Here is a 16,954-nt window from a genome sequence, read left to right as displayed (position 1 = left end):
AGTGACCATTACTTAGTACCCTGCTTTACCAAAAGGAGACCAATAGAAAGTTTCCTGCCTTTAGTGAGTTTGTTAGTGTTTCATATATATATGTATGTGTTTCATATGTATACAGTGTTTTATGTATATAAACACATATGTGAAAATATAGGTAGAGGAAACAGCAATTTAATTAAAATTATTGAATTAAAACTTTAATTCGGATCAAATACAGACATATGGCATAAAACAAACAAGTAGTTAGAATGAGGGTAGAGTTAGCTGAACATAAGTAGAAACCTTTTTGCCTCATATGTTAAGAATAAAACTATCATATTTAGATACTGCTAAGTCACTTCAGTCGTGTCCGACTCTGTGCGACCCCATAGACGGCAGCCCACCAGGCTCCCCTGTCCCTGGGATTCTCCAGGCAAGAACACTGGAGTGGTTTGCCATTTCCTTCTCCAATGCATGCAAGTGAAAAGTGAAAGTGAAGTCGCTCAGTCGTGTCCAACCCTCAGCGACCCATGGACTGCAGCCTACCAGGCTCCTCTGTCCATGGGATTTTCCAGGCAGAGTACTGGAGTGGGGTGCCATTGCCTTAACCTTATTAACTTTTTACTATATTTTGTTTGCTTATTACTGAAAAAAGCATTAAAATCTATGATTGCAGTTTTATCCACTTTTCCTTGTAGTTCTGTTAATTTTTGTTTATGTGGTTTGTGCATAATAACCCTTATCTCTTGTTTTATATAACATATATAATCACACCTTTTTTCAGGCCCAAGGCTTTCTCTTTTGTTTGAACTTAAAATTCCCAGTTTATGGTATTGATAATACCTTAAGAAACGGTGGCTTTAGAGCTAATTGATTATTATGGGTTTCCAGATTCCTGTTTGTTTTTAGGACACTAGAGAGTCATATTCTTGAGAGGGCAAATGTGAATTTTAGAAACTGAGTATTCCATATTTCTCAAGGTACTTTTATCTACCATATTTGTGAAAAGTGAGGTTTTTGCATTTCTTGCTATAATGTGAAAAACTTATCCTTTTGCTTTTATAGTATGCTTCCTTAAAAAAAAAAAAAAAAACTTCCATCAATAGTTTGGTCATTTTTATGTTTTTAAGATTTCATTTAAGAGTGAATGGTATAGATAAAGTAGTTCAACAGCCTAAGATAACTAACTTGGTGACTTTGTACAGATTTCTTTAACTCAACAAGTCTTTTTTTCCCCTCCTATTTATGATATGAAGTCTATAAGCATTAGAATTCCTGTGGGATGATTTTCTTACATGGCTTTTCACCCCAGAATGGCTGAATCAGAATCCCCTGGAATAAGGTCATAGGCATGTGGGTCCTGGGATAGAGTGGATCCTTTTGTTGTTACTGTTGTTAAAGAAAAATATATCTCCTCTCCCCACTGTACACATCAGGAGACACAAGAGACTTCATACGACACAGTGAGTTAACACATCGGCTCCACTCTCATTTCTTTGTTAATATAAACCGTGTTCAACAAGAACACATTTGCTCAACTCTAAGCTTGATTGTGCAGGTGAAAATGGGTATGAGGCTGCAGGGCGAGGAAAGCTCGGAGCAGGTCTCCAGGATACAACTCTGTGTGGTCACAAAATAAGACTTTGGAAGGTTGACCATCTTTGTTTCATTTGGATTCTACAGTTTTTTACTTTCTGGTTTCTCTTTAGTCCTGGGGAAAGATTTTAGAGAACGTACTGTCTCAGTCACAGAAAGCCAAGTATTTAAATTTGAGCTGATCATTTAGAGGGGAAGAGAGAAGCAGCCTGGGGCAGCCTGCAGCCCTGGGGCTTCATGTGGCAAAGGACAAAGTATGTCTCGGGGACGAAAGGGAGGATGGGGGGTTCCCTCTCCAGCGAGACAGTTTTCTCCTTGAGATGCTCTGAACGGCGAGATGGAATTCTCATGTGAGAATGTGTGCTCTAAAGAGAGGTTCATATCTTCTCTCAGATCCCCATAGTACTCCTCCTGGGAAGACAGCTCTATCCCCAAAATTACAAAGGAGCAGCAGTTTCTAGTAGAAGCCATGGCTGCTGCTATTGCACAGGAAGCTTTCGCCCACAGGGGAGAACACAGGGCATATTTGTTTTGGAAGAGCGATGCTCAGTGTAAACTCTGCCAGTGCGGTGCAGCTCAGCCCCCACACACTGGCCGCTACAGCGTGTTTCCATATTCAGTGCTGAGAGCTGTAGATTTCAAAATGGAATTTTCCTTAAACCTCAGGCTGTGTGGTGTAGAGAGCAAGCAGGGCCTTTAGAATTAGATGGGCCTGTGTCTTAATCTTTGCTGAGTGACCTTCAGCGTATTACTTAAACTCTTTGTGCTTTACTTCGTCTATAAAATAGAAGAATAAGGCCAACTGCAGGATTATCGTAAAGATTGAATGTGATAGCTTGCACCATATGCTCATTTCCTTTTCTTGACCCACAAATAAAGGGTATGTCCTTCTAACCACCCATGTGGAAAGCAGATGCTTGGATATTGCACAAATGGCATGGAAGGCATAGCTTAAGAGGCAGTACTACTGTGGTCATGCCCTACTTTTTGCAACCCCATAGACTGTAGCCCCCCAGGTTCCTCTGTGCATAGGATTCTCCAGGCAAGAATACTGGAGTGGGTTGCCATTTCCTTCTCCAGGGGCTCTTCCTGACCCAGGGATTCAACTCATGTCTCTTACTTCTTCTGCATTGGCAAGCAGACTCTTTACCACCATACCACCTGGAAGCCCCTTTACTGCTAATATCGGGGTTTGGAAACCCTTTTTGGCACTTCATTTTTCAATGCAAGCAGAATCCCCCCAAACATGGCCTGGGTGTCTCTTGGCTTAGTCAACTACTACTGTCCTGAGGGAGGAGAGAGAAGTCTAGAGGAGGCTTCAGACAGAAGGTGCTTGAGCAGTGCTGAGGTGGAAAGAAGGTGCTCTTAGACCAGGACATTCAGGGCAAGGTCAGCAGCATTTGTAAGGACAGACTACATGTTTGTGGAGCTCGGCAAACATTTCAGTTTGCTTTTTAAATTCACCTTTGTCACTAGTTGCTTCTTCTCAAAGATAGAGGGACCCACTCTGACTTCGGGATCTTCCCTGGTGGCTCAGACAGTAAAGTGTCTACCTACGATGCGGGTAGGCCCAGGTTCAATCCCTGTGTTGGGAAGGTCCCCTGGAGAAGGAAATGGCACCCCACTCCAGTACTCTTGCCTGGAAAATCCCGTGGGTGGAGGAGACTGGCAGGCTACAGTCCATGGGGTTGCAAAGAGGTGGATACGACTGAGCGACTTTACTTCACTACTCTGACTTCACTGGGTTTAAGAACATAGTTAAAAGGAAAACTAGGGTTTTTCATCACAAGGTTTCATTATTTAGCTAACTTGTCATTCAACCTGCATTAACTGGCTGTATATAAATAAACCAGTGATAAAATTTCAAACATGTTACTTCTAATTATATTTAGAATTTATAATTTTCACTTTAATATAGGTGAAGGGAAAACAAAACACTTGGCACTGGGTTTAATGGAGATTCCTAAATATTTTTTTTCCCAGGTGGAAATAGATTTTTTTCCTTGTTCATTAATAAAATTGGACTTCATTAAATGTGAAAAGAAATAGGATAGTTTCTCAGTTGTCTGATAGTTAATAATCTTTAGTGAAATATTTTATACTGTATTGATAGGAAGTATCTGATAAGTCCAATGGGAAGAGATTTGCTTTCCTCTTGTACTCAATAAAGATGATTTGGTAAGGAGATGCCAAATACAGTAAGACTTCAAGGTAAATAGACTATTACAGAAAATAAACATTTTAGCAAGACTCAGCTACATGAAAATAAAATCCCTGTTTTATTATTAGTTATCCCTGCTCTGTCGGCTCAAAGAACTATTCACCCCAACTCTCCCACTTGCTTGCTGTGTGTCTTGGGTGAGTAATTTAATATTGCTATCTTCATATTCCTCTCTTTCTCTGAAGTGGGAATTACACTACCAATTCAGTAAGTTTTTGTTCAAAAAAATATATTTGTAAAGCACTTAGCAGTTGTCTCAGGCAAAAGTCAGGCGTTATACCATGCGTCAGGGCTCATTTTGGCTGGCACATCTTTGTCTTTCCCTGCTTTACAATAGATTTTTTCTTCATTTGTGTTCACAGAACACTTTGCGCATCTGATTCAGCATGCCATATTATGATTATTCACTTATATACAGGGCTTCCCAGGTGGCAGAGTGGTAAAGAATCTACCTGCCAATGAAGGAGGTGCCAGTTCTATCCCAGGGTCGGGAAGATCCCTTGGGGTAGGAAATGGCAACCCACTTCAGTTTTCTTGCCTGGAGAATTCTATGGACAGAGCAGCTTGGTGGGCTACAGTCCATGGGGTCACAAAGAGTCGGGCACAACTGAGCGTGCATGCATTTATATACACCTTTCCTGATCATCTCTAAGTTCCTTGAGCATAAAGACTGTGTGGCTAGTTGTCGTCTTTATCTCTGGCATGAATGTAATGGTCCTAATGTAAACAAGGTCCTAGTGTAAACAGTAAGTACTGTTGCATCGAATTTTTGATGGTCATCAAAAGAGATCCAAAAGGATATTGAGTTACCTTTTTTAATGTGCTTCCAGTTTACATCTGTCACCGAATGTAACAAAGCATTTCTTTCCAAGTGTTGTCCTACATATTAAATCGAATTGGCCTACCACAAGAGTTGGTCTAAATTTCACAAATGTGTTATTACATTGAAGGTCAAGATATCCTGAAGCAGCTGGGGTTTAAGTTAGACATTACTAAGAACGTCCTGAGAATTCATGATGCCCACTCCCTGAAAGGAATATGGGACTAATTGAGGGAAGCTGTGAAGTTCTTGAGGGCCTTTATGTCAGATTTTTATTGCGTTTTTTTTTTTTTTAGGGTCTTTATTGAATTTGTTAAATATTGTTTGTTTTATGTTTTGGTATTTTTGGCCATGAGGCATGTGGGATCTTAGTTCCCTGACTAGGGATTGAACCTTCACTTTCTGCACTGGAAGGTGAAGTCTTAACCACTGAATTGCCAGGGAAGTCTCCAGATTTTTATTGTTGTTGGGTGGATTCAGTTGTGTCCTGTTTTCACTAGAGGAATGGTTACTTGACTTCCAGATAACAAGCCTGGAGCCTCCAGGCTTTGTTGGCTAAAACCACTTTACTGTACCTGTGCACTTAAGGTTTCCAGAGGGCTTTCTATTCTTGGGAAAGCCATGAGGGGTACTCCACGGGGGTCCTCGGGCTTGGGTTTGGAAGGCGATCCTTGTGTTCCTTTAAAGTTATGGACCACACACATTCCCTGCGGGATGAGGGGAAAAAAGATTAGGGTCAGACTGCAGCCATCAATGCCTGGCTATCTCTGTGGGTGGCAGGCCTGCCCCTTAGAATGTCACTGCACAGTGACTTTTGAGCCAATGAGTAGGGACCATGGAAAGACCTGGGGCACGGTCCAGGCTGTCTTCTGCTGAGCACATTTGGGGTGCTGAGGAAGCATCTGTTTGATCACCAGATGGCCAGGGATACTCAATCTACCCTCAATGAACTTGTTTCCTGACCTATAAAAATGGGAATAACACCTGCCTTGTAGATTTACATTTAAAAGACATGACACATGTAAACCATCTCATAGTAACAGCTAACATTTACTGAGGGCCACTTATGTATCTGGCATTGTCTGAAGGGTTTTACCTAATTTCATTTGACTGCTGCTAAGTCGCTTCAGTCGTGTCCAACTCTGTGCGACCCCATAGACGGCAGCCCACCAGGCTCCCCCATCCCTGGGATTCTCCAAGCAAGAACACTGGAGTGGGTTGCCATTTCCTTCTCCATTTGACTATTCAACATTCTTATAAGGGAGATACTATTATCCTCTCCACCTTAGATAAGGAGGCACAGAGAATGTAGATAACTTTCCCAAGGCTACATAAACTCCGTAGCCTCTAAATCAGTCCACTGTAAGATTTGGCTTCTTAAGTGCCAAGTGAGTGAAGTCGCTCAGTCGTGTCTGACTCTTTGTGACCCCATGGACTGTAGCCCACCAGGCTCCTCCATCTGTGGAATTTTCTAGGCAAGAGTACTGGAGTAGGTTGCCATTTCCTTCTCCAGGGGATCTTCCCGACACAGGGATTGAACCCTGGTCTCCCGCATTGCACGTAGAGGCTTTACTGTCTCAGCCACCAGGGAAGCACCTTAATGGGGCTTTCATTGACAAACTATTGATCCCTCTTTGAGTCATCTGTATTCTCTCCCCCATTTAAGAAGCACCCTTAGGGAAATACCCTCTGAGAGATCAGTATCTCAGGATCACTCGGCACCACTTCTGCTGCTGCTTCACAGAGAATGTGCATTCAAGTCCCCCTGTCTTTCACTTTAGGAAGAAAGATTGGATCCCTGAAAAAGAACTTTGAATGCAAATGGAGCTTGCCAGTTAGTGTTCTGAGTAAATGTAAGCATTTTCTGAGCAGGTACAAGTGTTGGGGAACTCTGAGTTAGAAGTTGGGACCGGCACATGTGACTCTCCCATGTTGGGGAGGACATATATGCAGAATCCCTGTATGGAAGGGATAGGACGAGGAGAAGTTAGGTCACAGGCCCGTGGAATCCATCTACATGTGATGTTAGTCTTAACGGGTGCCTTGGACCAGAAAGGGCAGAATGGGCAACAGGCTGTGATGACGTCTGTCTGCTAGGAGAGGCTTGCTGAATATTATTAGGAGACTGATTTCACCATGCACAGCATCTTTAGGCTTAGTGATTTACTGTGAACCCTTCTGGGTGTATTTTAAATCCTTGAAAAAAAAAAATATATATGTATGTATACATGCACATATATATACACGCACATATATATTTATATAAATTTGGTTTTGGCTGTGCTTGGTCTCCATTGCTGCTCACGCTTTTCTCTAGTTGTGACGAGTGGGGGCTGCTCTTCAGTTGCGTTGTGCTGGCTTCTTACTGCGGTGGTTTCTCTTGGGGCAGAGCACAGGTTGTAGGTGCTTGGGTTTCCATAGTTGCAGCTCCTGGGCTCTAGAGCACAGGCTCAATAGTTGTGGAGCATGGGCTTAGTTGCTCTGTGGTATGTGGGATCTTCCCAGATCAGGGCTCAAACCCATGTTGCCTGCATTGCCAGGCAGATTCTTTACCACTGAGCCACCAGGGAAGCCCAGTCCTTGACTATATTTTTTAAAAACTGTACCTCCATGGTATGTCCGTGCAATGGAATACTAGATAGCAAGAGAAAGGAATTACTGATACAACAAGGATGAATCACAAAATAATTACGCTGAATGAAGGAAGCTAGGAAAAAACACATGCATATTGTATAATTCCATTAACATTAAATCTTACAGTAACCTAATACAGAAGATCAGTGGTTGCTTAGGAATGAGGGGGAGGGGAAGGGTGGGAGAGAAAGAAGTATCTGAAGGTCAAAACTGATCAAGTTATACAATTCGTATTCCATTTATTATATGCTTAGCTTCCTTGGTGACTCAGATGGTTAAGAATCTGCCCGCAATGCAGGAGACCCAGATTCTATCCCTGGGTTGGGAAGATCCCCTGGAGAAAGAAATGGCAACCCACTCCAGTATTCTTGCCTGGAGAATTCCATGGACAGAGGAGCCTGGTGGACCACAGTCCATGGGATTGAAAAGAGTTGGACATGACTGAGTGACTAACACTTTCACTTTATCATACCTCAAATTATAAAAATGAACCAAAACCCTTCTTCAGGAAGTGTTATGTGGTTGTGAAGCCACTTATAGCGGAAATAAGATGCCCAGGAAGCATGTTCAGATAATAACAGAGGTCCCCTGGGTGCGATTAGCTGAGGGTTTTCCTATTTCTGAGTGGGACTTGCAAGTCTGGGCCAGAGTGGAGTTTCTTGAAATGCTGGAGAAGGAGCTGCCTGCTTCTGTCAGTACTTTGTTCTCCGTTCTTCCCCCAAGCGGCACTTAGCTTATGCTGTCAGTATGTCTCTGAGCAAGTATTTAAAGAATCATGGTTTGAAGGTACACTAAATTTTTGCTAGTCTGCCCATCCCCAGCCCCTAGGACAGGGTTGGAAGAAGTGGAGCAAGCCATCCTTCCTGGAGTGATCATACTCCTGGCCCACAGAGGGACTATGCAGTCATATTTCTGAAAGAAAGGACACAGGGTACTTGGTGAGTAACTGCAGCTCACAAGGTTGAGGCCGGTGGAACCTGGACTGAGACCATGGAGTCTGGGGAGCCTGACTTACCAGGATCTTGGGCAGCCTTTCAGAGAGCACCAGAGTGGGAAAAAAGTAGAGGAAGCTGACCTACCAGAAACAGGGCTACCGCAGTGCCCAGGATGAAGCCCGCAATCACGTCAGAGCAATGGTTCCGGTACTCGGAGACCCGGTTGAGGCCCGTCAGGAAGGCTGTGCAGAGGGTCCCGAGGCACAGCACTGGCTTGGCCAGTCGGCTGCTCTTCGTCTTTATTGTGCTTGTGATGTACATCTAGGTGAGGACAGAGACTGGGGAGTGACCAGCAGCCTCTGTACACGGTGTATATATACATGCACACGGACACACACCAACACACACAGACGGGCCCACACCAAAGCATGAAGGATGAACGAATGCTCACTCATCTCAGTGCTTTATATTCTGGTGGGCATGGGAACAGAATCACAGTGCCATGAATGACTGCATGATAATCAGGTCCAGAGCATGCAGTTTTTATGCAACAGACTAAAGAATCACTTGGGGAGTTAATAAACCCATATAAGAATCTCAGATGCCAGAAAATCATCTATGAGAATTAATTTTATGGAGAAGACCAGGTAGGGGAGTAGCAATACATTTCATTTTTTAGGTCCCCCATAATCCTAGCTAGTTCTTCACACTTTCAATGAGTATAAAAGTATTGACTTCCAAACCAGTGTTTCCGTTGTGCTGGGAAATTGATTCTCACATTCGTTGGGATGGCTGTGATCAGTTCTATTCATTCATTTACTCCAGCATGTTTAAAAATTTTCTATGTGGGTGTATAAAAGGTTGGGAAGACCTGATGTTAGTAAATGATGATACAATTTATGACACATGAGACGTACTCTGTTCTTAAGACATTGTAAGGAGCTGCTTCTGCTGCTGCTAAGTCGCTTCAGTTGTGTCTGACTCTGTGCGACCCCATAGACGGCAGCCCACCAGGCTCCCCCATCCCTGGGATTTTCCAGGCAAGAACACTGGAGTGGGTTGCCATTTCCGTTTCCAATGCATGAAAGTGAAAAGTGAAAGTGAAGTCGCTCAGTCGTGTCCGACCCTCAGCGACCGCATGGACTGCAGCCTTCCAGGCTCCTCCATTCATGGGATTTTCCAGGCAAGAGTACTGGAGGGGGGTGCCATTGCCTTCTCCGTGAGGAGCTGAGTAAGACTTAAATATTTTACAGGCTTGGTTATCAAATATGTCCCTGGTGGCTTAGAGTAAGCAAGGTATGCCTCTTGTCACACAAACTTTGGTAATGGTTATAAGAAACCACTAGAGGGCGCAATTGATCTATTGTCTCTGTGTTAGTCTCATTCTGAGCAACTCTGCAACCCCATGGACTGTAGCCCACCAGGCTCCTCTATCCATGGGATTCTCCAGGCAAGAATATTGGAGTGGGTTGCTATTCCCTTCTCCAAGGGACCTTCCTGACCCAGGGATCAAAACCAGATCTCCGGCATTGCAGACAGATTCTTTACCATCTGAGCCACCAGGGAAACCTTAACAAGTGTGCTAAATGAGTTTGTGACTCAGAAAAATAGTATGCCAATACTCAAGTTGCAGTATAGTGTGCTTGTATGACCTGAGCACATATAAGTTCAAATAGATACATTTTAAAATATTTTAGTGGAAACTTAATTTCCTAGGATGATCCTTCAGCATTGGTGTGAATACAGGAAGATGGGATTTTCTTTATTATATGTAACACATACCCTACAAAACTGTGGTTAGATCAGAGTTATGTAAATTAGAGCATATCATCACACCATTCTGAGGCTAAGTAGGAAATGTTGTTTAGCACATTATTGACCAAAGATGTATTAATATGTCTTTTGGTACTGAATGTTATTGACCAGAGACATAGTTGTTAGGGCTTAAAATTGATAGCGTTCATTACACAACTTATAATTATTATAACTAATGATATTTATCATGTTAATTATAATTGTCATTCACATTTTCCTCCATTCAATTTTTGTTCCAATGCTGTATATATTATAAATGCAAGTTTATTGCTGTAAAATTTTCAAAAATGATACATCTTGAAATTTTGAGTGAAGAAGAATTTTATGCAGATACTTTATCTGATTGTCTAAGTGGCATATATACTAATGTGTCAGAAGATGATAGTTCTTCAGAATATAGTTCTGATTCAGACTATGTGAATATTAAAGCAAAAAAACCTTAGTGATCAATTCTGATATGGAAAGTGATAGATAATACTCAAAGTGCTGGAGAAGACTTTGCAGGTGTATCAAGTATAACTATTAAATACAGTAACCCATAAAGTCTTAATGAAATAACAATTAATTTTTGGCTGGCCAAAATAAAAATCGCTGGCCATAGGTGTTGGTTTTTGTAAAAATCCCCCAGTCAATAATGGGTTAAATTTTATTTTATATATATATATATATTTAAATTTAGTGTTTTATGCTTCCATATTTTTAAATTATAGCCTTTATAAATCTTATAAGATTACAAACTATTAAAACATGGGCCTATGGTTCATTAGTATTCTTCACAGTATTAACTAGTACTTAGGAATTCCTTGTTGAGTAATTTCTGAAAGCATGCATAATAGGGGCTCAGAAGATGTTTACATAATTGGAGTCCTGTATCAGGGTTTATCTGATTATAGTCTGTCTGTGGGGCATGATTTGAATTGGATTATATCTGAATCCTTGAAAACATGTGCTCTACCAGCATATATTCTGAGTGAGACGACTATACTTCTTTCTTCTCAAGAGAAATTTATATTTCACTTGATGAGACAGTAGCTGAAGATGAGTAACGTATTTGTTTTTGTAATGGTATTATAGAAATTGATTTCATACAACAATGACTTAAGTCTGATAAAAATACAGGAAAAGGTGCAAGAGTACATTGTTTTATATAACTTAGGTTCTAGATAAGTTCTAGATAATCTAGGATACAAATTGATACAATATTTTGAAAGCTGGAAATTATAACAAATGCCTGAAAAGGCCTTGTTTAAAAAATGTCTGACATAGATTTTTTTTTTTTTTTTTTTGTGGGTTGGCTAAAAGTGAATCAAGGAACTTCATTGAGCTAAACTGGTTTGTTTGTAAATCAAGGCTTCTGTATTATTTACATTCATGTTTCCTTAATGTGGGGGTAGCTGAAACCATTTTTGTCATGTATTCATTAAAGAGTAAATCTAAAAGAAATAGATATTGCAAAGTTGTCCTATAGATGTGATTCTATAAATTGGACAAAAAAAGAACCACTGTTCTAAAGAGAATATCAAGCAATTTCTTTTAAACTACACTAAATGGACCAGACCTGTAGTCAGTTACCTTTACCCCTCCCTGAATTTAGGACAGTGTTGGGGACGACGGCATGGACACGCTTCCATCAGATGCAGTGTGCATTGTGGTTACTGTCACTGGAGGGGAACGTGCTCCCGGGGGCTGGGGTGAAGGCATACTGGGAGTTTCTAGGCAGACCGCATAGCTTGAAAGGGGCCTTTGCTCTGCCTTCTCCTTACCTCACCTTTCACCCAAGAATCTCTAGACTAGTTGTACCCTAAATATAAAGTAAGTTGAAGGAAAAGGGATGTTTTTAGCCAATAGTCACTCATCCACAGGTAAATACACATGATATCCATCAGTGGAATGTTTGCATTGATCCGTCTACTTCTATACTCTGCGTTCTAAAGAAGCAAAGGTCAGGCAAAGGTGAAATGAGGTCATTTCCATGCGTGCTCAGTCACTTCAGTCATGTCTGACTCTTTGTGACCCTATAGACTATAGCCCACTAGGCTCCTCTGTCCATGGGATTCTCCAGGCAAGAATACTGGAGTGGGTTACCATGCCCTCCTCTAGGGAAGCTTCCCAACCGAGGGTCTGAACCTGTGTCTCTAACGTCTCCTTCACTGGTAGGCGGGTTCTTTACCACTAGCACCACCTGGGAAGCCCTAGGTTATTTCCAAAGTGGGGTGGAATTAAAGAGAAGGAAATATAGATGGACACCATTTCTTCTATTTTAAGATGTTAGACACACTTTTGCGCTTTCTCTCTGATGAGGCCACAAAGTTTAGACTATTATACCCCAGTGGGGGCAGTCAAGAGATTTTGTGATCTAAAGAACAGTGAGAAGTGAACTGTTGGATTTTGGGGGTCTTGAAGGATTGCCCATTTGTCCTGGCAAAGTGTTGAAGAGTGTTAGGAGGAGCAGAGGAAACCCTGTCTTCATCTGGTATTGCACATTGCTTTGGGCAGGCATTTGCATAAGGCTTACATCTGCAATCCATAGACAAGCGTGAGGAATGTGTGCTGTTCTGGAACCAACCAGAGCTTTGGCGCAGAGTGCTATTCTGGGCAGTGACAGAACCCTGTGTCCAATGCCAGGAGCCTGGGCCTTTGTTCTGACTGTGTACTCTTAACAATTCTCTGGGCCTCAGTTTCTGTATCTGTAAAATGGGAGGATGTGACTAAGTGATCATCAACAGTCATGCCAGAATTAACATCCTCTGGCATTGGGGTCTTACACTGGGGTATTGAGGTGGGGCAACAGCATGATATAATGGAAGAGAAACACATTGTAACATGACTTCAGAAGCCACCAGAAGTGACTAATGAAAGAATGGGGGATGAGGATGGCAGAGACACCCATCACAGCCAAAACTCTACTCGGGTCATACTCACTGTGGCATACAGGGCAGAGTAAATGCTCAGAGCAGCGTGTTTGGAGGGAAAGGACCTCCGCGCCTTCTCTATCACTTCCAGGTCCCCGGTGCAGATGTTCCCGTTGTTGATGAACTGGTGGTGCGCCCGGCAGTCTGTACTGGTGTAGTTGGGCTTGCACACCGTCAGGAAGTACGGGGTCAGGTGCCCCGTGACCACTTGTCCGGCGTTTACAAAAATGTCAGTAGCAAAAAGCCCAAAGGCAAATACTCCTATGAGGAGATTTAAAATAATTAGGAATGGTGACATACACCATGGATTGGGTTTTGTCCCTGAGAGAAAAACAGCAGTGCGAGCCCATGACAACCTACCGGAAAGGTCCTCCCTGGAGTCAAACTGTCCCCTCACCTTTCTCTTTCCTGCTTCCTAAACCACTGTTTTTTCCAAATTGATGCAGTCACGCTGCTGGTAATGCTTTACTGTTTTGTGTCAATAAAGTAGAAGCAGCATGTGCTCATAGGAGGATTTGAATTTTGGAGTCACGTAGAGCTGGGCTCTAGGTACTCCTTTGGTGACTTCTTTACAGTGTAAGCTATCTTCTTTGAATCTTGGTACCCTTATCAAGCATGGTTTCAGGGAATGATATCTCAGAAAAGAGTTGGAAAGATAAAATAAGACATGTGCAAAATAACCCCTAGGGTGCCTGGCATTAAGTATTGGGTTGGCCAAAAAGTTTGAAAGGTGTTACGGAAAAACACGAGCAAACATTCTGGCCAACTCAGTAGTTACTCAACATTGGTTCTCTTGCCTTCTATAGAATATATCTTCTCCCTAGTCCTGTTGGAGATGCGAGTACTCCTTGAAGGAGTTATCATGGCAGGTGAGAGAGAATGAGTATGTTAGGAGTCGTCCTTCAAAGAAAGAAAAAGATTGCTCTAGAAACCCTGATTGAATTGAATGTTTCATTTGATGTTGGAAACAGAAAATGAGAATGTTGTTGACTGTATCGAATTACCAGTTTAGTGGTTAAACCACTGGAATGCATCCTTTTACAGTTTCAGAGATCAGAAGTCCAAAATAGGTTTCAGTGGGCTAACATCAAAGTGTTGGCAGAGCTGTGTTCTTTCTGGAAGCTCCAGAGTAGAACTTATTCCTTGCTTTTCCCAGATTCTCACCTTCAATCCTTGACTTATGCCCCCAATTCTAGCAATCGTATCATAAGAGCTCTACTGCCATAGTCACGTCTCCTTCCCTGACTCCCTATCTTGCTTCTCTTATAATGTTACATTGGTTACATTGTGTCCACCTGAATAATCCAGGATAATCTCAAAATCCTTAATCTAATCACACATGTACATTCCTGTTTGTCATGTAAGGTAACATGGCCCACAGTTTCTAGGGATTAGGGCATAAACATTTTGGGGTGAGAAAGGCATCATTTTACCTACCATGCTGACTTGACCTGTTTGGTTAAGAATCCTGTGGGTAGGCTATACTTCCTGGATTTTATCTGTTCTCTGGTAAGTTCCACAGGAATATAGGATTGCCCCTGACTAGCTTTAACAAAAATATGAATTCCTGATAGGAAGTTGCACTGTGGATTCTTTCAAAGGTTATGCATACATCTATAGAGTATCTGTTAAATGTATCGAGCAGCTGTGCAGAGCCAAGGTATACACAGATTGCTTGAAGAGATAAAGAAGACTTTGCCAGTGCGACTCAGCTGTGGGAAGAATTGGCAAGATTAAGAGGCAGCATTAACCCTTGTAAATTTCAAGGATCTGCTATAGTTTTTGATTAAATTTCTATCCAATTTTGACTTCCATATTCAATGTCTTGAATCTGCAAATTGTACTGATTTCAGCACCCAAAAGTCAATCCATTAGATCAGAAGTGAAAATGAGTTTGGCTGAAACCTTCATCCGGTTTCTATTTTGACTTATATTGATTCTTACAATTTTCTTTTCTGTGGCTTTGCCAGGATGTGCTTTATCACAACGAGAATTGGCTCTTTTAATAGCTTGAACTGACTGACACTCCTAGGGTCTGACCTCTGAGACTAAGCATTCGTTGATCATTCCTTTCACTCCCAGGTTCTGGAAGTCTGGCTAGCAATTTTTTTAATATCTTCAAGCAAGATTCTCAAAGACCAGGTCTCTAGCTTTTTCGAGGGGCAATAAGTCTGTCTAGACATACTTTTCCAGGAAAAGAGGATAATTCATGATTTGAAAAGAGAAAAGTGACAGCATTTTCCCCTGGCATTTTATTTGTTGGAGTGCTTCCAATTAGGGTGAATTCTTTCTGAGACATTTCTGAGGATTTCTAGGTTCCTCAGATGAGTATCTGAAATGCCAGGTCTGTGGTCACAGTGGGTCTGTGATGGGCAAATTTCTGCTTTGTTGTCGTGTGATACTGTTGCTGAAAGTTGCTTTCCCTTTTTCCCTTGGCCTCCCCTGGATTATGTCTGCTTTTCTTGATGGCTTAACAAGCATTTGCTTTCCAAACATCTCATTCTGGTGTATTTGATGTAGCTTCTGAAGGGCAGCCTCAGGACTCCACCTGCCTGGCACAGGCCATGCCAACAAAGTGCAGTGGAGCCTACCCTGGTGACTCACAGACAATGTCAGATCATACAGGGCTTTTGTAAGGCATTCCAGGCGTTCCTCTGTTAATCCTGAGCTTCTTGTGTGTGTATTACAAAGCTCAGAAGCTAAAAAGTGTTGCTTTTGTTCTTAGAGTCAGGTGGAACACTGTTTATGGCCTCCTGTACTGCAATATATGATTTGAAGGAGATGCTTTTGGAGTGTCCTACCTTGGTGTCTAAAATTATTTAAGTGTGATAATGTTTTTGAAATTTTAACAGATACATTTTTCATTCCTATGACCCTCCCTAGCTGGTTCTATTGATACTTAGCTTATGGCTCTGCTCCCAACAGTATTTCTTGCTTCAGGGGAGCTAATCACACTTCTGTTTTTAAAAAATATTTTTATTTATGTGGCTACTCCAGGCCTCACTTGTGGCATGTGAGGTCTTTGGTTGTGGCGTGTGAGATCTAATTCCCTAAATAGGGCCCCCTGTATTAGGAGCGCTGAGTCTTAGCAACTGGACCACCAGGGAAGTCCTTGATCACATTTTTGAATGGATTTACAGCAGACACAGAAGTCTAAAAGTAAAACTCTCTTAGCTTGCCAGAGCTATATGCTTGAGACATGTACTGTTTTGTTTGGAATTCTGAAACGAATTGGATGGGAAAACCAAGAGCCATGGTCTGGAGGATAAGACCATTGAATTTCTATAATAAACCCTGGAATGGGGAGATGTAGGAAGCATGTCTCCCAAGGAGGAGCTAGAAACTTGCCTAGTCTGGCTGCAGGAGTGAAGGGGCTGCCCCCTTCCCTGCCCATGCTGGCTGTCAAACCCCAAGGGCAGCGCAACAGAAACCTCCAGAATGATTTTTGAAAATCAAGCTGAAGTCTGTCCTGTGCCTCCCAGGATGTAGCTCAGGAGCCCTGCACACCTTTCAGAGAAGTTCCACACCTACCATGGTAGTGTAGCTATGGGTGCCTGTGTTAGCAGTGGAGGGTCAAACTGGTTGAGCCCTAGGGTACCTCACAGGACCCATACATTCTGGTGCAGAGTGGGATGCGCACTTGTGAATCCATCAGGGGTGAGGGGCATTAGAATGCTCAGAGGACCAGGAGGTAGAAGCAGCCTGGCTTTAGGACAGAGACTGGCATCGTTGGTGAGGTCTGCGGTCCCTGTTTTGATGACATGGATCACTATGGTAACCTGAGCTTGCTGCCACTTTGTGGCCTAAAAGAATCCAACACCCATCAGGCAAGTCAAAGGATGAAGAAAGAGGAAGATGAAAGTGTTAAAAATCCTTTTTCCTCCCTCTCAGGGCTTTACCTGGATTCTTTGGACAAATGAGGATCTTTGGTCACTGGTAAATGAGGACACAGAGGTGAAACTCTGTGACCCGCTTCTTGTCATGGGATCAGTTCAGGGTTCCATCCTTTTACTCAGCTGAGAAGGTCGTAGGGAAAGAGTGTAGA

General features: G+C 42.3%; 1 protein-coding gene across 1 annotated transcript in view; it reads right to left on the bottom strand.

Moving 5' to 3' along the window:
* The window catches only part of LOC104992073 (lipid phosphate phosphatase-related protein type 1), a 300,451-nt gene that overhangs the window by 915 nt on the left and 282,582 nt on the right, over nt 1-16,954 (bottom strand). Inside the window, exons 5-7 of the mRNA XM_010844816.1 lie at nt 12,920-13,170; nt 8,327-8,503; nt 5,189-5,320 (exon numbers count right to left, since the gene is read on the bottom strand). Of these exons, the coding sequence (XP_010843118.1) occupies nt 5,189-5,320; nt 8,327-8,503; nt 12,920-13,170 (560 nt within the window). The remainder of the gene's footprint in view (nt 1-5,188; nt 5,321-8,326; nt 8,504-12,919; nt 13,171-16,954) is intronic.

Source organism: Bison bison, unplaced genomic scaffold (genome assembly GCF_000754665.1).
Source record: "Bison bison bison isolate TAMUID 2011002044 unplaced genomic scaffold, Bison_UMD1.0 scf7180017864209, whole genome shotgun sequence".
NCBI lineage: Eukaryota > Metazoa > Chordata > Mammalia > Artiodactyla > Bovidae > Bison > Bison bison.
The sequence above is the reverse complement of the archived record's forward strand: the minus strand, read 5'-3'. Positions and strand labels throughout refer to the sequence as shown.